At 43.1% G+C, this 25,472-nt stretch overlaps 1 protein-coding gene across 1 annotated transcript in view; it reads left to right on the top strand.

The window, feature by feature from the left end:
- The first annotated feature begins 413 nt into the window (after nt 1–413).
- Nucleotides 414–25,472, top strand: part of LOC119012157 (beta/gamma crystallin domain-containing protein 1-like) — a 30,995-nt gene continuing 5,936 nt past the window's right edge. The window contains exons 1-17 of the mRNA XM_037085699.1: nt 414–474; nt 3,977–5,388; nt 5,836–9,349; nt 9,614–9,784; nt 10,833–10,871; nt 11,628–11,746; nt 12,340–12,514; nt 13,569–13,708; nt 15,218–15,344; nt 16,588–16,623; nt 17,480–17,640; nt 17,837–17,960; nt 19,469–19,614; nt 20,851–20,977; nt 22,669–22,698; nt 22,795–22,907; nt 23,397–23,529. Coding sequence (XP_036941594.1) covers nt 472–474; nt 3,977–5,388; nt 5,836–9,349; nt 9,614–9,784; nt 10,833–10,871; nt 11,628–11,746; nt 12,340–12,514; nt 13,569–13,708; nt 15,218–15,344; nt 16,588–16,623; nt 17,480–17,640; nt 17,837–17,960; nt 19,469–19,614; nt 20,851–20,977; nt 22,669–22,698; nt 22,795–22,907; nt 23,397–23,529 — 6,570 coding nt within the window. The 5' untranslated portion in view covers nt 414–471. The remainder of the gene's footprint in view (nt 475–3,976; nt 5,389–5,835; nt 9,350–9,613; nt 9,785–10,832; nt 10,872–11,627; nt 11,747–12,339; nt 12,515–13,568; nt 13,709–15,217; nt 15,345–16,587; nt 16,624–17,479; nt 17,641–17,836; nt 17,961–19,468; nt 19,615–20,850; nt 20,978–22,668; nt 22,699–22,794; nt 22,908–23,396; nt 23,530–25,472) is intronic.

Genomic DNA, 25,472 nt, shown 5'->3' with positions numbered 1-25,472 from the left:
ACTTCTTCTACATGTAAATCTGTAACAGAGACAACAAATCTGATGTTTCCTCGCTTGCCTTAGCAATAGTTGCACAATAACCCGCCATATCTGCCTGCTGTGTCACGGTGCTGAAGCCCTCGGGGTGTGTTACCTGGCCTGGGCAGATTCCTCACCTCAGCCCTCACTGGCATGGGAAGCTTAAAAAAAAAAAAAAACACTTCCAGGTAACAATCACAATGACGTCTAGAGTGTTTGAGGGACTGAGTTAGCCTGGATAACTCCTCATTTTTTGAGAGTTTAGAGAGCTGTAAATATTAATAAGGCAGTGTAGGTGCAGGCTCCCCTGTTCTCTCTCTCAGGAGGGACAGGTTACCTCACAGCACAGAGAGGCTTCTACACGGAGAGGCTTCTTTCTAATGCGAGCTGCTGCTGCTGCTGCAGCATTTGACCGGTTTGCTCCCGAGAGAAGTGAGGACAAACACTGTAATCATGGTAAGATCTCCCTTTCTGACTCTCTCTGGTGACTTGCTTGTCGAGAAACCCCCTTTTTTTTCTTTTTGTCAAGCACTGGATGTCACTCCAAAGCCTCTGCTCTTTGTTGTGTGGAGCTACAGTTTGTCTACACACCTGTAGCAGTGCTTCAGCAGTGCGTTAGTTTTTGAAATGACTTCCCCAGATGGGATTAAACAGCTAATTTCTATGCCTGTAACTGTTTCATTTCGCATGTTAGTACTTCAGGTTATACATCAACAACATATAGGCACTATCAAAACATTAATAAGCCAGTAATGCTATAGGCTTAACCGCTAAATGTCAGAAAAAAGTTCCAACAAGAACAGGCATATGATTTATTTATATATTTTCAAAACCATAATTACCAGAGACACTCCCACACCCCCAGGCAGCCTGGGCGGTGTGTCATCATACTGAAAAGTGAAGTAAAAGTTAACTTCTAGTTCCTTTATTTTATTTTTCATTCCTTAAAAAGTCCAAACTAAGCGAGAGAAAAGCAGTTCAAGGGTTAAATTCCTCGACCCAGCAGCAGCAGCATGGAAAGACTGACTTGGGCTCGAGTGCAACAAGAGCACTCAGATTTTGGAAAACCGAACAAACTGAATCCAACGGGCTTTGAAAGCCACACAGCCTCTGCGTCATTTCCCCTGGAAAAGTTTGTTTGGACACGGTCTCTTTGCTGCCTTCAGTTGCTCAACTTGAATGTAGGAATTTCGAGTACCCTCGTCCATGACGAGGCGGTTCAGCAAATATGGGACAGCAGCGTCACCTCAGTCAACCTAAACTAGAGCTGCTGCATGTCATTTCAAACTGAAATGTTCAAACCTGTTTTTCAAACCTCCTATCTGAGAAACATCAGATACAATGGCGCACTTTGCAAAGTTTCCTCTTATGCTGCTTGTGTAGGCTAATAAAACTTTTACTAAAAATTAACTAAAAATTTCTGGAATCCTCGCTCTAGCAAAGTTGAAAAACGACATGCTTAGCCTGAGGTCTAGCAAGTGTCTCACATATTTGACAGCCAAACGATACTTTGATACTTGCCAAGCTGCTGTCTGTCAACATTTGGATGTACAGTTCCACTTTCTTTATATTGACAGGCTGTAAAAATCATCAGAATGTTATTATGATTGATTCATGAAGCGTACTGGTGGTCACAATATCAGTCAACAACAATAGTTATCTAATGACTCTTTCCAATTTGAGCAGGTTCGGACCACACTCACTGTGTTCATTTATTTACAGAGAACTAACATTACATCTTTATGAACAAGCACCTGGTGACAGTGGAGACATACAGATGTCAACAGAACGCATATCACTAAGTGTTGTTTGTCTTTCAAGAGAAGCCGGTATGTGGGCAGCTGTACAGTACGTTTCAGAAGTTGTGAGTCGGCTTCATGGTGTGTGCCAAATAGGGCTGCAGCTACAATGTTTGTTAGCAATTACTATGATAACCTTTAGATAATGAATATTTTATCGTATAAGATGCCGAAAGCCCAACTTGAAGCTTTAAATTGCCTCTATTGTCCAAAACCCAAAGATGATTCATCTACCAGCATAAATGACCCAACAAAATAGCAGAACATTCTTAAATCTAAGAGACCAGAACCAGCAAAGATGGGTTACTTAATGATTGCTGAAACAATTAAATTAAACAGACAAATATACTGACTAATCGTCACAGCCCTGTAGGGACACACATCTACATTCCAGTGTATTTGTTCCTTTAAGCATTTATTATTACAGAAATGTGAAGTACAAACCAAAATAGTGAGAAAGACACCAGGGTCAAACACAGCTGCCACTCATTCAGATGATAACTGTCGAGCACAGAACAGGGAACACGTCAGAATTCCCCTTGACCCTGTTACCCCACACAAAAGCACAAAACAGTTTGAGAGCTTCAGAGATATAGGGAGTAATAACAAAAACATGTCTGTTTGCTTTTCTGACACCACAGCGAGCTCTCTGTTGATATCAGGGCAGAAGAAACTATGCAAATCTTCTGCTGCAGACTGCCCATGAAAACAAGAGACTCTTCCTCCATCTCTTATTGTTTATAAATGTAGCACTAAAAACAGCTCAGCTTATTTAATGAAGTTGATTCTTGCAATTTTGGGTTGCATCCATTTGGTTGAAAGCACTTTGATAGAAGTAGCTTTTGATAAAAAGCAAAATAATTGAAATGTGATGTGTGGTGGAGTTTTAACATATTTGTTTGTTTTTTTTTTTTCAACAATTCAAGGTAAAATATTCACAATGATTGTTGAAAGCAGCCAGTAATACAATTAAAACTAGATTCAGTTTGACAAATTAATACTGCAGTCAGGTGTATGGTAGGGCTGAACAGTATGTTGAGAAAAAAAAAACAAAAAAAACAAGGGCAATCATATTGCAATCATTTTGAAAATATTGTGAATGCGATTTCAGTCATGAATTTAGTGGAAATTGTCATTTTTGCATTTAATTTTCTCCAGAAAATAAATATAAATGAAGCACCACAATGCTTCATTTATAATAGTCTGTTGTGACCCATTTTATCTGAACAAAAACTGCCGCTCCTGTGATCTGGTTATTAAACTTGGTCGTAAGTCATTATCAATTCGGCTGATTGGTTTGGCATTAGTCTGATGGTTAACCAGATGGCTCTCTTGCGGCACTCGTGTCAGAAGTTTACGAGCAGCACTTGAAGGCATCATTTTAGCGCCGGGCTGCGTGCGCTCCGCTGGAGGGGCAGAACTTTCAGCGCTCATATCTGCCAGTGCCAGCCTGCCGCTGCAGTGTAGTTGTGGATGCTTGACTGGATGCGAGGAGGACTAAACACAACATGCTCATCAGTTAGAGATGTATCTTGCTTCAGAGCCTCTGCTGTACAAACTGAAGTCACATTTTGTAGCGGGACTAAAAGTTTTCTTCTATGTCTAATTAAGGGTGAGTTGATCTTGAAATTACTGCCAAAACGAAATTTGCTCAGCGCTAAGAGAGTTAAGGATTGATCTGTCACTTTGCTAAAGCAAAAATAATCTTTTTTTTATGATAATTTCCTGCTTTTTTTCTCCTTTTATTGTTTTGTCCTTGTGGAATGATTTTGTTCTTGTTTTATGCTCTTTAGGAGTTTTTGTTCTAAACCAAAATCATGTTCACAACCTACATAAAGAATCTGAATGATATGGTATTTTCCACGGTAAGCTTACAGGTTATAAGCACACATGCATGTCTTTGCTATGCTGAGAGGTGCATGGCCATACTAAAAAAAAAAAAAGTGTATGAACAAACAACCACTACTTATATTGACTTTAGATCCCAAGCTTGCACTCCCTTCCTTTGTTCATGGCCAGTATTGTATTTGCACTACCACGTGTAACTACTGACAGTTCGTCTAAGGTCTGCGCATATTCGTCAGAGATATGCATGTTCATTAATGGCAATGCATGTCTAAACAGATATTTATGTGATTTATTTCTCTGCTTTGCTTCAGTCTGAGAGCCCCGAGGAGCAGCCGAGTACTGGGGTCTTGGGACGTATAGGGAGCTGGTTCTCTCCGTGGAGGGGAAAGGGTCCAAACAGTCCTACTGAAAATGCCTCTCCAACTAACGACCAGGCTCCTAAATCACAGAAAGAAGAGGAGGGTGAGGAGTCTGTAAGACCCCGGGCAAAGGAACAACAGGGGGAGGAGGAGAAGAAGGAGCAGAGCTCCAATACCAATCCACTGGGTCTCCTTAGAGACATTTTCCCCAGTGAAGAGGAGGACGCCACGCAGTCTGCCCGCAGAGACGGCTCTGTTGTGAGCAGCACTGAGACTGCAGAAGGAGGTCCAAGAGGGGAGGAGTTTGTGGGGAGCAGGAAGAAGAGAACAGGGCAGGGCCAGGAGAGGGAGGAGACCAGCAGCAGCAGCAGCAACGGTACTTCAGCGAGCGGGAATCCTGAGAAGAATGCCAGTCATCTGACACATCTCTCCTCTAAACAGGGAGTGGTATGGGACTCTGACCGGGCCCACACTCAGCCTCAGGCCCAGAGACAAGTACAGGCCAGGACAGGCAAGAGGCTTCATGTGTACCTGGAGGAGACCAGCGTGATTAAGTGTGGCAGCGACGGCCGTGCTGGACAGGAAGTTGTTCGCACCGAAGTCACGAAAAGCCTGAAAGTTCTCACCAAGGCAAAGTCATCACCAAGTTTTGACTTAACAAAGAGCTCAAGTTCAGCAAGTGCAGAGAACAAAAGGGCAGATGTGAGGCCCACTGTAGGCACACAGAGTTATTACAGCGCCGCAGTGGGAGTGTCACTGAAATCACGCAAAGACACACAGTCCGAACCTGACCAAGAACAAACAGAGGCCGACAGCATGGGGCGTAAAAACGCAGCCAGAAGGAAATTCAAGAAGCACACTCAGGGAGATGGAGCTAACAGCCCGCAGGAAAAAATGTCCCCCAGTTCTGAACCTCCTCCCGAGGGATTCCCTATATCAGATAACTCAGTGACCAGTCCTCAGGTCAAAAGTCCAAAGACTCACAAGGGAGAGTCATCTATAAACTCCTCCTACAAGCACACCCCCACCTCTCAGGCCTCACCTGAAGTAAAGGAGAGTAAGACTTCCTGTCCTGACACAGTCAAGCAGTTGGACAAGTTCCAGGAGACAAACTCAGTCGGTGCAGTGACTGTGGCATGTGTGGTTGATGGGGCCGCAGACATGGAGGACGATGACAGTCTTTACAAAGTGGAGAGGAAGACCGAGACACCAGAGTCCAAACGCAGGAGTGTTAAAGTTTCTCGGAGTGAGGTGAAGCTTTTCACAAAAAATGTTCCTCTGAGGCAAAGTCCAGTGGGAGGCAACCAGGATTTTCAGGCTAAAGATGAAGCAAAGGATATGCCCAAAACAGAGATTGATGCAAGGTAAGTCCTCAGCTGCATGTGACTGAGTGGGAGACCAGTCTGTGATTTGTGAATGAATGACTCAACACATTTCCATAGCCTGTAGTGTATAATTCAGACTTCGAATACTTAATATATTTGAATTATCTAAGAATACATTTTTTAAATTTGAACCCACCTCAAGCTTTTGTCTAACGTGTCATTGCTGCCAAAGCAGGAATGTGCTATAAATGTGTTAAAAATATCAGCAGTGAAACAATGGTGTGAGTCATAACACAAAGAGCAGCCCTGCGCCTCAAGATTGTTACTGCCACACAGATAAGAATTAAATATAGGTCAAATCACCCAGAGATTATACTTTCTTTTGTCTGCGATATTATTCAGGCATACATGAGTCATAATGAACTCTACAAGTTTCCAATATTGCAGATGTTTGAAACTAAACCTTTACCTCTTCATCATACACAGACTTCACGACTTGAAGAAAGAAGATGAGGAACCTAAACCAGTCCTTGGACGGATCGCTGATAAAATCAGCCTCTTTGAGCGCCCTGCTGGGGCGCTCAACAAGCAGACCTTCCAAACTCCGAGGAGTGCCGATGTCTCACCGGTCCGCAAAGCCACGGACAGGCTGAAATCAGAGTTTGCCTTGTCTGACCAGCGATCAAAATCAGCTGAGCGTTATGAAAAGGCCAGGTCAAGCTCTGCCTCACCCAACAGGGAGAGGCCGATGACGATCAAGGAGCGAGCGAGGAACTTCATCGAGGCATCTAAATCAGACAGCAAGGTAGTGTTGCCTCCAAAGCCAGCAATGACGGGAATGTCTCAAAAATCCACCTCGTCTGTAGCTGTTGCTGCATCAGAGTCGCCAGAACTGGACAATCAGGGTAGACTGGATTCTAAAGAGCAGATGCCAACAAAAGCAATCTCAGAGATAACATTGAAACCAGAAGGACGAGACATCACTGCTGCAGCGGGACAGACTTCCATTCCTAAGGAACAAACAACAGACTCCAATTCAAAGGTCACAGTCGCCTCGAAAACAGAAGACCAGGCTACGAAACCTGACGGCGTTGAAGCAAACGACCCAGCTAAGGAGACAGGTGATACTGCAGAACTGGCCGATAGCAGCCAATCGTCCAAAGGCCCAAGCAGAACAGGCTCCCGCTCTAAAAGAAGAAAAAGTCGAGAACCAACCAGTCCCATCGGCCCGAATAGTGAAAACAAACCAGATCGCTCCACAGGTAATACAGAGGTCAATGCTATCAAACAAGATCGGGTGGATGATACAAAGGGCACCATTCCTGCCTCTAAAAAACTCACAGAGAATGTGTCATTACCATCCGATAAAGCCAAAGAAGGTACATCAGATGAACAGTCTTTATCTGACAAACAGAAAGCAGTTAATAAACAACAGGATGTGTCTGACAAACAGAAGACAGAGGCAAACTCTTCATCTGAAAAGGAGAGTATTAGCAAGCCAGTCAACAGACAGGAGCCTGAACCATCTGTCAACAGAGATGAACCTGATACTGCTGCTCGTAGCCGTGGAACAAAGACGCCTATTGACAAGGCTGCTGTTATTTTACCCCAAAAGGAGGAAAAGGCAGGGGGACACAGTCCCTTATTGACAGAGGAGACAGTAAAGGCATCCAAGGACGGCAACGAAACACCAGCTTCTTCCCCCTCACCTGTGGTAAAACAATCTACTGAGAAGCAACAGCTGCCTGCTAAACATCCCAAATTAGAGAAGGAATTGTCAACACAATCTGAACTGAAAAGTAAAGGAAAAGTGGAGGAAGCCACCAAGAAAGACACTGTGAAAACACAGCAGCCCCAGCATAAGGACACAGAGCTGATGAATCAGTCTGAGAGTAAAGATGTGGGGAAAACAGACAAAGTGGAGCGCAAAAAAACTAATAGGCCTGAGCTGAAAGACAAAGAGGCACCACAGCAGCTCCTCGGTTCACATGAAAATACCACAGAGGTCAAGGTTTCCGAAAGAGGACAGAGTATCTCGGGGCCAGAGGAGAGTGTTGCTAGAATTGATGAAAGAAAAAAGGATGAAAAAAAAGAAAAGGCACGGCCAGTTAAAGACAAAAGAAAACCAGAAACCAGCCAAGCAGAACCGGCATCTGAGTCCTCGTCGTCAGACCTCCCTGCTCAAACACAACACATCAGACAGGCGACGACTACACATACAGAAAAAGCTGCTGTGTGTGCCGACACCCAGACTAATGAGGATGCTGCAAGTGGGACCGTGAGTGATAAGGTGCTTTCTAAGGGAGAGACAGCAAAAAATGGGCCCGCTGATTTGAAAACAAAGCCCACAGAAAGCCCTCAAACGGACTCAGTGGTGATTGGAGCGGGACCACAGCCTGACTCTGGGTCTGTGGAAAAAACTGAAAACACACCAGATGACTCATGTGCACATGGAGTTAATGATGCCGAGCTCTCCAGTGCAAAACCTATTACCAAAGCAACTACAGCAGCTGGGGAAGCAGCTGTAAAAGCCCGTAATGACACTCCAGTGGCGACAACTGCACAGGCTGACAGTGTTGCAGAGAAACGCTTATCTGCTAAAGGGCCGACACAGATACCTGGGTCTGAATCTGTGAACACCGAGGGAGTGAGGCAGGGTGACGAGAAAAAAACTTCAGCTGTCAAATCAGCGCCCTCAGAAGTCACGGTTTCAAGAGATATCGTGAAACTCACTCCACAGGGTGACGCATCCAAAAATACAGGGAGCACAAGTGATAGTGCTTCACTCAAGGGGCCAGAAAAAATGGCACACCTGCCTGCTGATAGCACCGCTTCCAGCGCGATAGCTTCTGTGGCGGAAAAGACAGCTGAGAAAACACTCCATTCAGCACTGAATGAACTTTCACCTGTTGCTAACGGTGATATCTCTGCTCAATCGCATCTCCCCACAGCCAAAAAAGAACTGGTGAATAAGAAGCCGAGCCAAACTCCAAAGGCACCCGCTTCCCTGGAGGCTAACAAGCCGCTCCCAAATTCAACCCAGCGTTCACCCATGAGGAAACTCCAATTGCCACGGGGACTGAGCAAAGACGATTCTTTAGCGCCGCGAGACGCCCCCTCTAGCTGGCTGGATGTGGATTTTTCCCCCAAACAGAAACCCAAAGTCTTGAAGCCCAAACTGAGCTCCGCTGTAAGTGAAAGCGATCTGCTGGAGACTTCCGGTGAGCTCGACGATGACGATTTCATTGAAAAAATCAAGAATCTTTGCGCCCCGTTCTCCCTCCCGCCACGTAAACACAACCCGCTCAAGCCACCTCAGCCGCCGTTCGCATTGCCCGCCATCAAGGAGGACCGTTTTGAGAAGACGTTCGACCCTGAGGAGTTTAAGTTTGGACTGAGGAGGAAGGATAAGTTCAGCATAGACACGACCCCGAGCATCTTAGCCAAGCTCCAGAGCACGGACCTAAAATCTGGCCTCAAGCCTGCCAGGGCTAGTGTGACTGACAGGAGTATGCTGCTCAGTAGCCTGGACACACACTCTCGCCTCAAGGACCAGGCCCCCGTCAAAGATGAGGGGGAGGTCAGGGAGGAGAAAGATGACCAGATTAGAGTGAAGTCTCGCCTACAGGGGAGCTGTGTCTTCAGCAGCCTCGCATCCTCTATCAGAGGGAAGAGGAATGGAGTTCAGAAGCAGGAAGGACGCACTAACTCTGAGGAAGTGTCACCCAGCGAGGCTCCCAGGCTGAGTCCACCTTTATCCAAGCCTCCCCCTCAAAGCCCGACTGCCACAGCTCCACACAGAGACACGCTGGCCAAACAGAGCTCTGCCCCGAGCACCAGAGAGGAAGCCCAGGCTGCCGAGGCTGTGGTCAGTGACTCAGGCCCTCCACTTCCCTCGTTTAACGACATCAAGCTGCCTGACTATTTAGAGAAGTACCTCCCCCGAGAACCGGCAAAACCAGCACAGAGCACACAAGGACAGGAACCAGTCAAAAGCGAGGTTAGTTTTCCTTTATGTTCCTTTCACCAACTAAAAAAGAGCTGTTCTCATCACACAGAGAATTTACAGACAAAATCGCTCTTTAAATTATTGACCAATAACATCAGAAACCAAAGTGTTTTAACGATCTAATGATAAGAAACAACTTGTAGAACCAAGTGCTCTCTTATAGCATGTCTCTTAACAATAGTTGTCCATGTGCTACAGTTGTGAAGAAGTGGAAAGAAACAACTTCAATACTTAACTGATGACTTTATGCACCAGGTTATTGGAAAAATGTCAACCTCGGGAGATGAGACTGAAGCTTTGCAGCCACGTCCGCTGCTTCCTGATGCCACGCCTCCATCTTTTCCCGGGATTCCTCCACCCACACACCCTACACTCCATGAGCTGAAGCAGCCTCCAGCTCAGCCACAGGGGATACTTGGTAAACATGTAAGTGCCGACATACACACTATTGAAGGATACTTAATTCTTCAGCCGTACAAAGCTGAGACCAGACGGCTTGCTGCTCTTGCAGAGATTGAAACTATTTATATCCCTCATTTCCATTCCAGCTGCACTGCCAGCAGTATTTATCCGTATTTGCATTCTGGTATCAGGTATCATTGTTTGGAGGGAAGCTTCACAATCCACAGCAAAGCATCTTTTGTCTCACAGGTCCCTTTGATTTCATTTGGGCAGGTAAAAGTGCCTGAGCTGGGGTAAGGGCTGCAACTAGAAACTATATTATAGCATTTTTTTTTACATGGCCCTAATTCCCCAGTCATTTCCATGTAGTTTCTTATTAAATCTCCTGGATGAAAATTATGTAAAGCGGTGCTAATAATAGGAAAAAGGGAATTCCCTCAAGAGGACTGCTCCATTTTTCTACCTCCGCCAAGATTTTGTTTTCATCAGCGTCAGTTTGTTGGTTGGTTGCTCCTGAAGTGCCTGAAACACCTCGCCAGTAGCCCCCCTTTAATTATGTGACTTCATGACATCACTATGTCACAATCGCAAACATTTGCATCATTCACTAAAGAGCAGTAATAGTAGTTTTCTGAAATAAAATGTATTAACCTGAAAATGAGCAGAATATCTCTTCATTAAATCATTAATTAAATCATGAATCAATGTTACTGACTTGATGTTGTAAGCTTCCTCGTTGCTGTAGTTTCTTGTTGTGTCTTTTGCTGCAGTGTGAAGCTGCCAACTCGCAAGTCGCTTATTTTGCAAGCCCACTGTGTTAAGAAAGCCTTTTTTTCCTCCCCCTTCTGTTCTTGCTGTGTGTGCTCAAATATAAATTCAAACCAGTCTTTAGTCTCCACGGACCCAGTGTGTCCCTGGAAGTAAACGAAAAAGGTCAGGCCATTCAAAAGGCGCAGGACTGCTGCACAAACAACAAATGCAGATTAGGCTTCTCTAGCATTTAATAGACTAGATGTTTGCTCGTGTTTTGCCCATGCCGCAACGATAATTCTGTGTTTTCTATGCATTACAGATAAGAATTGCCAAGGGATTTCACAAGCGCCCTGGAAAGGTACAGTAGGCACGGCTTTGTTCAAATACTGTTGAATAGAAACAAGATGGGGGAGAGGAATCTGGACAGACAACTCTCTGTTCTGTGAAAACATCTGCTTTTCATATGGTGTTCTTGGGGGTAAACAAAGTATTTCAAAAAAAAAAAAAAAAACAGTCTAGTTCAAATGCTCAGCTGGATGTGGTTACAATCAGGGAATTCAGCCAATGCCATGCAAAACTTGCGGCTCTTCCCTATGGTGCAACTAGTAACAGTAGTTGTTTCAAGACAGAGCGATATAGCCCTGACTCACAGCATTCAGAGTTTCTTGCCTACACGTCGTTTCAATCCAGTCTCCCTCCAGCTTCAGCTGTGCTGGGGGATCTGCTCGCATGACGGGCTTTGACACAAAACGACAAAATACTGGATGAAAAAATAAAATTGAGACGATGTTATTGACTAATTAGTGTCCAGAACAGCCAGAGTTTGTAGATCTGTATTCTACAAGTGTCTCCTTCTGTTGGCCTGTAAAACTCAAAAATGAAAGTTTTTAAATCAAGGCAATTATATTAACGGTACGCTCTGGTGGATCAAGTAATTGCCTCTGCACTGGCTTGTTGATAGATATAAATAGGTGCCATGCTAATAGTTTCCATGCTGTGAGGTTCCTCTAAGCGCTCAGTGAATCGTGACTCCATGTTAACGAGCAAGCACGAAACGCATATTGCCCCCTGATTTTCTTCTCTTCGTGACACTGACCTACATGTCTCTACACAGATGGTGCTGTTTGAGAAGGCTCAGTTCAGTGGTCAGGTGTACGAGGTTCACAGGGACGTAGCAGACGCAACCGCTCTGCAGCTCTCACCCCTCATATCAGCGAAGGTCGTCAGAGGATGGTAAGTAGCAATCAGCTGGAACTTTTAAGAAAATGTGCACTGAGGCGTAGGTCTCATCAACGTCAAGTGGTTCGGGGATGTTAGCGTCGCCTGTGAGGGCACTTGGACTTGTCACATAATCTACTGAAATATCAGCCTTGAGAATAACATACTCAATATCAATTTCATACACGCTCTCGCACCTTTATCCTTTAAATGTGTTGTTTCCTTCTGCACAAAAACAAAGTGTGGGTCCTTGAGGCTTGGCAAAAAGTCTCCAAGCTTTTTCCTCCCATAAAAAAAAAGAACTGCATTCAAACATTCATCATTGACATTCGTGTCTATTCGCTATCCGTCTTCTTCCTTGTCTCGCTTGGAGCATTGCCATGGCCTTGACATACTGCAGCCACCTTTGCATCGGTGAAATAGCCGTTGGAGACCATTAAAAGGAAGTTGTTTTGTGTGCCTGTGTGCATTTCCCAAATCACTGAAGTATTGTTTTAAGACTTTTTAACCACAGACATTTATCCCGGTCCTTTCCCTTTTTCACCCTGACATATAATTATCTGTCTCTGCTATGTGATTACATGTTTTTTTGTTTGTTTTCACCACAGTTGGATTCTCTATGAGAAGCCTGACTTCCAGGGACGCACCATCGCCTTGGAGGAAGGGGGCATTGAATTGACAAATGTATGGGCAGAGCCCGAGCATGAGCCTGGGCTTGGGCCAGTGTCAAAACCACACAGCAACCCACCGATGGTGATCGGCTCCATTCGACACGCTGTGTGGGTGAGTGCACTGGAGAAATACTTAGACCTCATTTGGCCTTTTCAGTATTTCAGTTTCGACAGACTCCTAAACAACAGAATACATGTGGATTATAATCACGGGCCTCATTAAGTAAACATTTCCCAACAGCTTAGTTTCAAATAAAGGAGTATCTAGGAATATAGAAGAAATTTAAGAAAACAAGTTTTCCCTTTTTCAGAAGATATTCTGATTCTGATTCTGATAAACTTATTATCATCTCAGACTTTGTACATTATTTAACCACAAGAAATCCTAACTTTAGCTACAGAACATATTGATGGCATAGACTAAGTTATATATTGAAAATAATCTAAAACAGACCTGTTGTTTGGTCTGTGTGATAATGCGATGAAGACGGGAAACAAAATGAACACACTGAAATAGGCATATTATGATAGGCTACTCAAATCATACGTTGTGGAGAAGCTAACATCACTGTTAGCTTGGCTGTTGGCTTGTTTGAGAAGCTAAAATCAACATTAGCCTGTTGGGAGCTAACACAGTTGACGTTAACACAGATGGAATTCCTGTTGGAGAAGCTAACACCATTGTTAGCATGTTGGTGGAGCTAACATTGGTATTAGCCGGTTGGTGAAGCTATCATCGATGTTGGCATGTTGGAAAAGCTAAGACTGTTTCTAACAATGACGTTAGTCTGTTAACTTTAAATTCTCCTGACCAAAAAATTAGTAATGCAGTGTATCCTCTTCTCCACTGACACAATTTAAACCGCCGACTCATCCAAGGAAAAACAATTTTTTCATCCTTTAGCATGCTGCAAGCTAGCCTCCTGGTGAAAAGTGAAGTGGGACAACCCTTGTCAAGGATACAGGCAGTCTTACACTTTCTAAACACAGGAATAGATTGTGGAAGACTGAAAGATTGAGTTTACAGTACATGATAGGATGTTTATGTTACACCAAAAATCCTAAATGCCATCTGAACTGAGTTAGTATAGGATTTCAGACTCACCAAATTTCTGTAATTGAGGCCCCAGGTCAAACTTCCTGTGTTTGTTTCCCCCTCTCTGCAGGATTACAGCATCCCCCATATTGATCTGTTTACTGAACCGGAGGGCCGCGGCAGAGTAACACCTTACCACGACGACACGATAGAGACGGGCTCATTTGGTATCCCACTGAGCACTGCTTCCATCCAAGTGCACTGTGGGGTGTAAGTATGGCTGCCTCGGCACGAACCGATCATTTGGATCTTTGTGGTTGACCTCTGGAGAAGCACGCGTGGCAGTAATAAACGGGCCGACAAAATCAAATCATTAGTGAGACACATGGGCTACTTGTTGTGATTGATCAGAGGTAGAAAGGTAATTATACAGGCATTGGATTTTATTGAAAAACACCATACATTAAGGTGCTAAAGAAAGAAGACGCAGTGCTCTTGCTTTGTAGCAGCATAGCATAAAGTCCAGGTAATGAAGCAATCCCAGGTTTTGTGTATTGATTTTTTTTTTTTTTTTTTTTGACTGGCAGACCCAGTAGAAGAGTAGACTTTGCAAATCTCACCTGCTGTGCTCAGCGTAGAGCTGTATCTCTTTTTTTTTTTTTTTTTTCCAGGGGCCGTCTCAGTTTTTTTCGGCTCCAACGAGAAGCTGAGAGATAATAATCATTACGACGTTCCTCGGTGTGTGTCTGTGGTTTGACTCTCAATCATTTGCCTGTGCAGGAATGTCTCTCCTGCCGTTGCATGTTCGAGTAAAGCGAGAGTGTGGGTGTGGGGGGGGGCGTTTGGAGAGCCGCAGTGCAGAGGTGGAGACTAGATGGAGAGTGAGAGACAGACAAAGGTGTGGAGAGAACTTGGCAAAGGGGAGGATGTTTTTTTCCACGTGAGAGGTGTAGGCATACAGGACATTTTGTGCCCTGCCCCTGAGGAAGTTAATGATGGTAAACCTTGTTCCCACAGCTGTTACTGTGGGTTTACTCTGGCATCCCAGCATTTAGGAGTATTTCTCAGCATCTAGAAAGGAGGGAGTTGCTGTCAGATGTCAGTTTTATGCTTTAGAAATGTACCGTAGCCTGCGCCAAGCTCACGTGTTTACCTAATGAACTGACTCATCTGCTCCTCCTTTTATAGATCTTTCAGAGCCATGAGGCAGGCAATAGTTCTCGGTATCACTTCCTCAGCACTGACTGAGCGAGCCAGGGTCTATTTTTCTGCCAGCGGCTCACATGTGGTAATTGGTATAAAACATTGTGTCGAGCTCCATAATAGCTCTAAATGCCAGCAGTAGGGGCACAGCTCCAACAAAGACCTGCTACACTCAAAACCAATTGCAAAGGAAATGGCTTTGAGCCGAAACATGCGCTCCCAAGATATTTTTTTCTTAAACAAATAGCTCTTTGTTCTCGGCCGTGGCTGTGTGACTCACGTCTGAAGTGAATGTAATTTCTTATTAAAACTCTGCCCTGGCCTAACAATGCTTCATGTGCTGAGCAAACGCACTAATCACACCTGTAGCTGCTGATTTCGACGAGTCTGTGAGTTTCTTGTTCTCTTTCATGGTGGCTATGTGTTGCCACTGTTTCATGAAGCGACAAGCCCTGCAAGGTCATGACTCGCAGTTAGTGTAGAACCGCCATGAGGCACAATTATCATGAATGTGGTTGGACCTTTCGGCTTACTCCTTAAACAACATGCGACGCCGATGTTTTCTCCCTCCATTAGGTGGCTGGTGTTCAGTGACCCGGGGTTCCAGGGCATGATAGCTGTGCTGGAGGCAGGAGAGTACCCCGTTCCCGAGGCCTGGGGCTTCCCGTCACCATTTGTCGGCTCCCTTAGACCACTTAAAATGGTGCGTGCTTTTGTTAACATCTCATTTACATCTATCTAATGTATCCTGCACAGGACAGTTTATGAATGTGATGCAGTTCATTTGCTCCCGTCAGCCACCCTAGCGACATGATTGGTCTCACTGTTTGGGCAGTCCACCCCCTTTGGTCCAGACTAATATGTCTCAACAACAGCTAAATGGTTTGCCGTGAAATTTTGCACAAACATTAATGCCTCCTAGAGGGTGATTCATATTAGTTTTGCATGACTTGGCATTTTTAAAGGTTTTTTTTTTCTAAAATCTCAATGTAATTAAAAGACAGATTGACTTTAGAGGATATATTTTAATGACATTGATCATCCTTTGACACAAATATTATCTTATCCAGTAAAAGAGATTTAGAGCATTTAAATCCAGATTTTGCCTGTAGTGTTGCTGTGATGTTTACACCACTCTGGATGGATCGTAATGACCTTGGAGGTCCTGTGACATTTTATCTAGCACCATTATTAGGTCAATATTTGAGTTTAATATCTTGACCACATGACTGCAAAACCATAGGCTCAGGGCGTTCCCGTCACCCTCAGCTGTTTCTTTGCATTGACATGCGAACGTGTTAGATTAAGTTGGGGAACACCTTCAACCTTACCTGCTAATCATCAGCATGTTACTAATCTAAAGTCATGGGCGATTTGCTTACTGCAGGGCGCCTTTCTAAAATAGGCGTCATGTCAGGGTACATTGAATGTAATTTGTATTTCAGAGCACAGTGGCGTTGTTGTCGCGCTGTGTCTGAAAAGCCCTTCAAGAATTGAATTATGCCTCACAGAGCATGACTTTGGACTTTTATACTTACAGTGCTCCCTTTTCCGTATCAGTGAACGATTTACCTGCTAGGTCACAGATAATAGCACTACAGTACAATTTGCCGTCCTGGTTTTGTTTTTCACATTTTAGTTCTATGAATAATTTGCTATAGTGACTCTGTGGTCACGGTTTTCTTTCTGTCAGTATCTTCGGTCTGGCTCTTTGTCCACAGGCAGCTAATGTTAGAATTCTGAGTAATAAGTTACCTGGAGGGACACAAGACCGACTCAGCATGCTCTGTCTGTTCTGTTCATTTTCTGTAGTGCTCCATGTCACTACAGAAATGTCATCATTTACATGTAAATAATTATTTTTGTAATCATTGACTGTCTGGCTCCTTACTGTGTACATTCAATTAGAGAGGAAATGGCTGTTTATGATCATTTCTCTGTTCCAGGGTGGATTCAAAGTGGAGAGTCCCTGTGAGGTCAAGGTAAGACCATCGCATCCCACTGTTTTATTTTACATAATTTATATGTGTTACTATAATTTCAAATCTGTAAATGATAAAGTAACTAAATGTTGAGATGTGATCATAAAGGCAACATGATTTCAAAAAGGGCTGACAGCACACTGCAGTCTTTGACCGACTTTTCTGTTTAGTGCTATGTTTATCTCACATCAAGCCAAAAATAGATGTGAAGTCAGGGACTTTCCACTGTAACCACGGTGAGATTTGGCACTGGGCATTTTTCACAATGAAAGCTAAAAAACCTTTTTGACACTCAGTGTCACTGAACGCTTGAGTCAACTAACAGTAGTTTTAAATAAAAATCAGGGACAATGAAGCGCCCGCATTCATAAAATTGTGCTCACAAATGTTTCAAGGCTCTCCAGTCAGGTTGCCATTTTTAAACCCATTGTCCAAAGGTGCAGGTTGTTGAGTCTCATTCCTCGGTACCCAAACACAGACGCTTTGGGTTGGTGGCCCGCCAAACCAAACTGAACCTTTTCGGTATTTGGAGGCTGGGGAATGAGACGTGACAATCAAATAGCTTTCTGCGGAATAGCTGACGCCCAGACAAAATCATGAGCACAGCGAGATAATAAGGAAATATGTGATGAGTCTTGACATTTCTTTGGGAACATAAAGCGTGGTATATCTTTAACAGCTTAACCGGGTTTCCATGTGTTTTTCACTTTCAAAACACAAACTTACATTGATTATTTATCCAACCAACTGTCTTACTCTTTCTATGAATAAAAGAAAAAAAACTGTGAGTTATTCACTAAGCATTGTAAATAAAGAGTCAAATGTAACCCTTGTCCTTTCCTTATATCTCTCGCAGGCTGTGGCTTATGAGAAACCAGGCTTTGAGGGCTCCCATGTGGAAATCGACAGCGACGTCTTCGGCTTTTGTGAAAGTGAAGGAGGCATTTCTGCAGAGGGAGCAGACCTTGACTCAAAGAAACTGAAGTCTGTCGGTTCTTTAAAGATCATCGGAGGACTGTGAGTCTCTTTTCTTCAATTACCCAGATCATTTTCTGCTCTGGCACAGGATCAAGTTTGGTGGTATTCCTTCGCTCGAAGCAAAGTTTCCACAGATCTAATTTTACCGTCAGATGGATTTTGAGATTATGTAACACAGTCAGAATTTATAAATACACCTCTAATGAGCAACATTGCTGCTCTGCTCTCCCTCCAGCTGGGTGGGATACAGCGAGCCGGGCTTTGAAGGCCAGCAGCACATCCTAGAGGAAGGAGAGTACCTGGACTGCAGGGGCTGGGGAGGCTCAGAGCAGCTGCTGTCACTGCGACCAGTACTGGCTGTGAGTACCACACCTCTGTGTGACTAAAGTTAGCTCATAATGACTGGTACATTACGAAAAAAGCTACTGTGGTGCAGTGTTTCATTTAGGGTTGGACCACTGCGGGTTTGTGAGGGTCAGAATTAGTCTCCAAAATGGAAAAAAAAGAATGGAAAATCTATGTAAAGACCAAAGGAGAGCGAGAATTTCCACATTAACTGTCACTTGTGACAGTAGAGGGTTACACTGTCTAGCAGCAGCAACTTATCAGTTAACTACCCGAGAAAACTCTGAGGTTTACAAGAGTTTTTTTTTTATTTTTTTATTTTTTATTGGAGAATTGGATTATTTAATTGATTTAAGAAAAAAAATGAATGAAATGCACAAAGGCAACAAGCTGTGGTGGGGAAATAAACTTCACGCTATAATGACTAAATATTTTGTAGACAAATCCGCTTGATAATTTGGGCAAATTGATTTACTAGTCAAGCTCCAGAGCAGTGGATCTTAAGCTGCTGGGCAGACACACGTGTCCAAATGGGAAAACGTGCAGCATGAAATGAAGAGAAGGAATGAAGACAGACATGGAGAAAGAATCTGAGTTATTCTGCCTGCAAGGCACTTTTTTTTTAAATTTATCTTGAATTACCTTTCAAGATCCAGGTTGGTAGGGTGTATTCAGAGTGAAATGTGCAAAAATATCAGAATCTCAAAAGTGATGCTCATCAAGCAAATATATGAGATTCAGATTCAAGATCCAGTCAAATAAAAACGCTAAAACTTTGCAGTCGTGCCGTAATATATCAAATATATGAAATTAACATACAGTCATGCAAAACACTCAAGATCAAAGTAATTGAATGTAAATAAAATAAAGTTATTTAAACACTTACCTTGTATTGTTCATTTGCACTACAACACGTGCAGTTCATGCTCTTAATGATATTATTTCCAAAGTTAACTCGTTGGTTGGTTAACTAACGAATTGATAGTTAATGAAAACTGGATCTATGGTTGCACATTAATCGAATTATTCATAAAATTGCAATATAGCAAAGTGCCACATGCTTGTCTGATACAGACTCTGGCAAAAGTCATATCTGTAACTTCAGGATTTTTTTCAATGAAATTGATATTTAAATTAAAAAATGACATAAAATCCCATTCCCACTAAAATCGTGACTTAGACCGGGAAAAACTTTGATGTCCTCTGAGAGTTTATTTGTGGCACCGCACAGAACGTACAGACACAATAAAAACACATCAGAAGGACAAATCAACAGCAGCCTGAGATCATCTGTGGCAGCCATCAACAATGTCAACACAGTATCTGTCAAAATGATCACAAAGTGTTTTTTTGTATTCATTTTCATAAAGCTCAGCCCTAATTAGAACAGTTTATAACCAGAGAGCACGTTGACCTATTTTCTAAATAATCAGATGTTTGTGTAATCATTCGTGATGTAGCTTGGCGAGATGTTTAACCCGTTTTTTTTGTTGTTGTTGTTTTTTTTTTCTCCCTGCTGCAGGACTTCTTGACTCCGCACCTCAAAATGTTCAGCGACAGAGACTTCGGCGAGCTGGGACTCAACATTGACCTCTCGGTGCCTGTTATTAACATGGAAGACACGGGCTACGGCATGAAGACGCAGTCGATTGATGTCATGGGTGGCGTGTAAGTGTTGCACTCACTCCTGTGACCTTTGCTGCTGTGTGAGCAGCGACGAGAGATAAAAGCCTGAGGCGTTCACAGGACTCATATCTCTCCAGCCGAAATCAACAGATCAGATCTGTCTCTTGTTTATTTGGCTTCTTCAGATGTCGTTCCAAGACTTAAGGGATCTTTAAATCCTGGATTCCCCACCAATCCGGCTTTAAGATGCATTCCTAAGCTTCAACCTGGTGATTACTTTAGGCCGTGACGTCTGGTGTGGTTTACTGTCGTACTTTGCAGCTCAGGTGTGTAGCGGCAAAAAGGCTGCCGCACCCACGCTGACAGGTCGAGACAGATTGCCTAGTTCACTAATGTTTTCTCCGCCACGCCTCACTTCCTGTCAGTGTAAGTTGGTCCTAGAGCAAGCTCACCTCACACCCTTTTACACTGGAAAACGAATGAGAAATGAATGCTGGGTGTGGAGGAGGAGTCGGTAGACGCCTGAATGCCGTTAAAAACGTGTCATTTGTATTTAAGCGCTTTCTCTCATCACACGGGCCTAAGTTTGTGTTTCTTTTTGCTTTGTTCAGCTGAAAATAATTCCTATGTAAACAAACACAGGAGCAGATAAGAACAATTTGAATTATCTTTCGAATCAGAATATTGAAATGCGGACTATGCAAATGCTACCCCAAGGGAGAGCCGCACAAAACGGCGGCGGATGTGGAGAGGGACATTTTGTCCTGCTTTTGGAAGCAAGGCTTTCACGCCATTGAAGGGACTCTTCTTGCCGCGGCGCTAGCCTGTTATTAGACTGCACGGCCTCGCCCATGTCGTGCTGCCGTCCCGCCTGAGCCTCCGATTGGCCTGCCGGGTGTTTTTTCAGGAGCTGCAGGCAGAGATTTGTTTGCTGTCTCGCAAGAACACGTAGCAACCCATAGCAACTCACGCTCGCACGGCTGCCCAAGATGTGCCACATTTGCCAAGCAAGCACGTAGAGTGCACGGCAGCTGAGACGGTACCGTGTGGGAGGCAGTTATCAGCTTGGACTCTGACCAAAGGACGGTTGACTTAGATGATAAATGAACACTTTGACTGTGACACGCTGCGAATGTTTTTGATTTCTCCTCGTTTGCAAGCGTCAAAAGACAGCGTTTCTCTGTGAATTAAGATCAAATGAAAACAACCCAAGTTCTGAAATGTCAGTGCAAAATGAAAGGGTGATTGTACTCCTCCGCCTTGTGTTCTCTCCCTCAGCTGGGTGGTGTTTGATGAGCCAGGCTTTTGTGGCGAGCCCTACATCCTGGAGAAGGGCCTGTATGGAAGCCCGGAGGACTGGGGGGCACTGCAGCCCAAAGTGGCCTCAGCAATGCCTGTTGTTTTGGTAAGAACTGACTCAGACAAAGTTATGTAAGCTTTTTTTTTTTTTTTTTTTTTTTGCTCTGGTGGGGAATGTTCCCTGCTTTCAGACAGACTGTGATGTTTCGTGTTCAGTCACTGCAGCAGCCAGCATGTCCGCCTCACAGATTCACAATTTTTAGCATTCTGTGATGAATAATCGGGGCAATTTTGCAATATTAAAGTGCTTGCTGACTATTCTCACTTCCCCTGGTAGTCCAGTTTTGGCTAACCGAGTGCTGTCATCACATGTGACCAGTCACAACACCAGTCACACTTGTGACCAAGTCAAACTTAAACATGGAGATCGGATCTCTCTGAGGGGACAGACCATCCTTTATACAGTAGATTATCCGTGGGAGCGTGAGTCACGGGCAAAATAAGAATAATTTGATTCTACAAGAGGAAAATACTTGTCATGAGATTAAATGGGAAAACATCTTAGATCACAAAGGTGAGTCATCAAGTAGTTGCTTCGATTTCAAACCAGATGATGACAAACAGACATAGAATTCAAGTGTTCTGTTGTGTTTCGGCTGCACCAAGAAGATGTCGACTTTCGGAGTTCATGTTTTTACATATTTCATATTTAACAGGCATGAAGTACACCATTATCTGCATCTACTCAACCAACTAAATGATCAGAGTCCCTATCCAGGATCGGAACATGTGGGCTAAGACAGGAAGTGGGTGTAACCAACCAAAAGTTGTTAATTTAAGCATGAGACTGACATGAGTCAAGCATTAGTTGCAATTTTTTTTTTAATCTATTGAAAAGTAGCATGATATAGTCATATTTATAGTGAAGTGAAAGCACTCCACCATGTTTTGTCCACTGGTTCGGCTCCCTAGCGGGCCATTTATCATGTTTTATACTTATTTGGTAAAATGTATCTACCATAGGGACGTTCAAAAGGGCACTTTGGCAGCATTTTTTCCAGTCCACTTGTGCAAATATTGATTGTAATGAAGCTCATTATTATTCTCGTTTCAGCTGAGTGCTTGTGGTGCAGTGTATCATTTCCATAACCAACAAATAATACACTTTTACCCCCCAAAATACTTACATGACTGGAAAATTCAACAAAATGATAATGATAATAACAATAATAGTCATGATGAACACTGATATTGTTTGGTGCAGTCATAATGTCGCTGTTGTTTGTTCTTATATATTCTCTGAAATTTAATAATAATAAAATTTTGTCATTTTAAGAAAACTTACAGAGTCCCTTTACATGTTAAAACACACATGGGCTTTAATGGCGTATCCGTATATGGACACCAATTTAATTAAAATTCCTTAATAATAATAATAATAATAATAATAATCCTTGTTATTTGATTTTAATAAAAACAACTTTAATGTGATTAAACTTCTTGCTTTACACATGAATAATACAGTTTTAAATTAACTAAATCTTTAAATTTCCTCTCATGTGATTACAAGTTTAGAGGCAAAACACAGTAAAATAATATACTTTCTCAAACTAAGACCAATAATGCAGTTTGTAATTTGGCTCCAATTATAAATAGTTGTTAATGTCTTTCCCACCAACGCACATTTACCACTGATGTGTTTCACATACGTACAAATATGCAAATAGTCCCATTTCTAATTGCTCTCCTGTTCTGTGCACGAAGATGAGTCATGTTAAACATGTTGTTTTGTTTCAGGATGATTTCGAGAACACCGCCAAGTTTAAGGTGAGTAGATTGCAAAAGGAGTGAGGAACACATCGGATGTGTGAGGGGGCTCATGGTGGATGACGCAGGCTTACTGTCTCATTGTGTGCGCCTCAGGTGCAGCTTTTCTCTGAACCGGGTTTTCAAGGCTCCGTCCTTGCTGTCGAGGACAGCGTGGCCTCCCTGGAGGACGGCTTCTCTGTGGCCTCCTGCAAGGTCTTGGCCGGCAGGTGAGTAATCCTGCGAACTGTGGACAAAATATCCGTTCAGTATCTGACCAAACAGCTGTGGGTACTGTGGTATAAGTCGCAGCATAGCTATTTAAAGCAGCTTCCTGCAAATTCAGATTTTTAGAAGAAGGATGCTTTTGGGTTTCCCAAAAATGATGTGATACAACTGGGGCTGCAGCGTGTTCGTATTATAAAAGTATCTGTGGGACTCGTAATCTGCCACAGGCTATCACTGCTCCACTTACCAAAAAAATGTCCCATGTGGCAGCAGATCTCATATGACGCAGTATCCATATTAATTTGCATTGTTCTGTACACTCTCAAGCATCAATATTCAGCCTAATGTGCATAATGTAACTCTTTCTTTGCTACATGTAAATAAACGTACATTATGCAAATAGCTTTATCATCTTGGTCCATCAATACAGTTTCATTTAGTACACCTCTTGTGTGTATGTGCGTTGATGTGTTTGTGTATGTGTGTTTCAGCTGGCTTGCATTCGAAGGCCAGGACTTCGCTGGCAGGATGTATGTGTTAGAAGTCGGGAGCTACTCAGACCTGAGAGCAATGGGCTGTGTCAACGCGAGCTCCTCCATCCTGTCGCTACAGCCTGTCGGCTTTGTAAGTCTTTTTTGGGAAATTTGGACATTAAGTTTGTTCTCTCCAAAATGAAAATTCAGTCACTATCCACTCTCCCCGAAGCCAATGAAACGACAGATGTTTCGCAGTCAACAGAACATTGCTGGAAAACATGAAATGGCTCCATACAGCTTGTCTGGTGTTATCAAGCCCAGAGATCCCAAAGTGATATTAATAGAAATTCAGAGTCATTTAAAAAGTCTGAGGGACCCAAGACATTAATGAATTCAACAACCTTAACCAGTGCAGTAATAGTCACCTTTGGGCTCTTATATGCGTAGGTTAGCAGACAGTCACATGATCTGTATGTAAAGGGGAGAGGATACATGACTGGACTATATACAGTGTGTTCAACATGCAGGTAGTAGGAAGTTGTCAAGCGATCAGTATGAATTTGTGGGTCATCACATATTCAGGCCTACACAGCAACATCTGGATATTATCATTATATTTCAATATACTCAGAAAAAGCACCAAAACAGTCAACATGTCATTTTAACTGCCTGATTACGTGACTACCTAGCTGTTTGCGCTGATCATGTGACGGTAATTCTGAACAAATATGAGCACCACTCCATGTATGCTGTTTTAAAAAAGGAGTTTTGGGGAAGATTTGATGCAATAAATGATGTAAATAACATTGTTTCAAATCAATCTGGGATGTCAAGGCTTCCGGAGACTTGGATTATGCCAGACACACTGTATAGGGTCATTTTATTACATTTGTTTTGTTTTGGTTTTTTTTTTGCATTTTAAAACAAGCCCTTATCTACTTCCTGTTCTGCTGTGATGCTAAAGAAATGTTTTTGCGGACTATATATCTTTATCCAGCTTTATTCCATCAGAGTGGGGCTGACTAGATAATAATTCCTTTTAAAGTTGAGGATGACAATATATTGATAGCTGCTCTAATACATATTATTATATTAATGGAGTACTCGTGGAGAATGAATAACCTAACTTACGTTACCTGTGGTGCAACATGAGCACAGAAGGTTTAGTCTGAGTTTTGCATGTGTTTTGCTATGAGCAGTTAAGCCTCGAGCTCGCCTCAAGCAAAGATGAGGAGCAGACGACAGAGCTCCGGTATGCTCACCTCGTTCTCAGAGTGACATTACCTGAGGACATTTGTCAGACTTCACATAGCTCTCTTTGGCGCCGCAAATAACTTTGTTACAACTACGTCACCTCTGCAGTAGCTCTACCCAAGACCTGGCAACCATCTTTGAGTTCCCCCTTAATGGATCAAATAATTATGTAAGATATGAAAAGGTGTCGCCAGACGCCGCAGCTCACCTCACCCCAAACAGAGCATTTCGGTGTCCTTCGGCTAGTGTTTTCTGGCCCACAGCGTTACAGTTCACCTTTATCAGTTCCATTGTTGGCTGGTGTCCCTCAACGAACAAAGCTCTGATGAGCCTGAAGTATGCTAGTTCCTCATCGTCAAACAGGAGAGAAACAAAGTTGGCATTTAGCCTGTAGACACTGGAGAATTTAGTAACTGAGCCACTTGAGTGTTTCCCTCAGAAGTTGGCAGACGACAAATCTGAGCTCAAAAGTGGAGTTAAACAAGATTCCAAATGAAGGCTTATCTTGCTTCACATCTGGATGAGCAGATAGGGAACTGTTTGCTGAAATCAAATCTGCTATATGTGTAAAGCTGTTGTTAGTCTTTTTTCTTTTATTGGAGAAAGTGTTAAATAGCTCTGTATTCCAACACTATCCACTGTTAGTGGATCCAGTGTTTGCTCAGTAATCCATTGGATTTTGCAAACTGCAAAACAGAGTAGAAGACAGGACGACAACACTTCCAGCAGCTTTAGGGATTTAACTGTATGTTTTTATGATTACACTGACCAAAAAGACCATTTTGTGTCTTTAAATGTCCCTTAAATGTTTTATCAGTCCATATATCACATGCTCAT

This window comes from Acanthopagrus latus, chromosome 22 (assembly GCF_904848185.1).
Source record: "Acanthopagrus latus isolate v.2019 chromosome 22, fAcaLat1.1, whole genome shotgun sequence".
Lineage (NCBI taxonomy): Eukaryota > Metazoa > Chordata > Actinopteri > Spariformes > Sparidae > Acanthopagrus > Acanthopagrus latus.
This window is presented reverse-complemented; position numbering and strand designations above follow the sequence as displayed.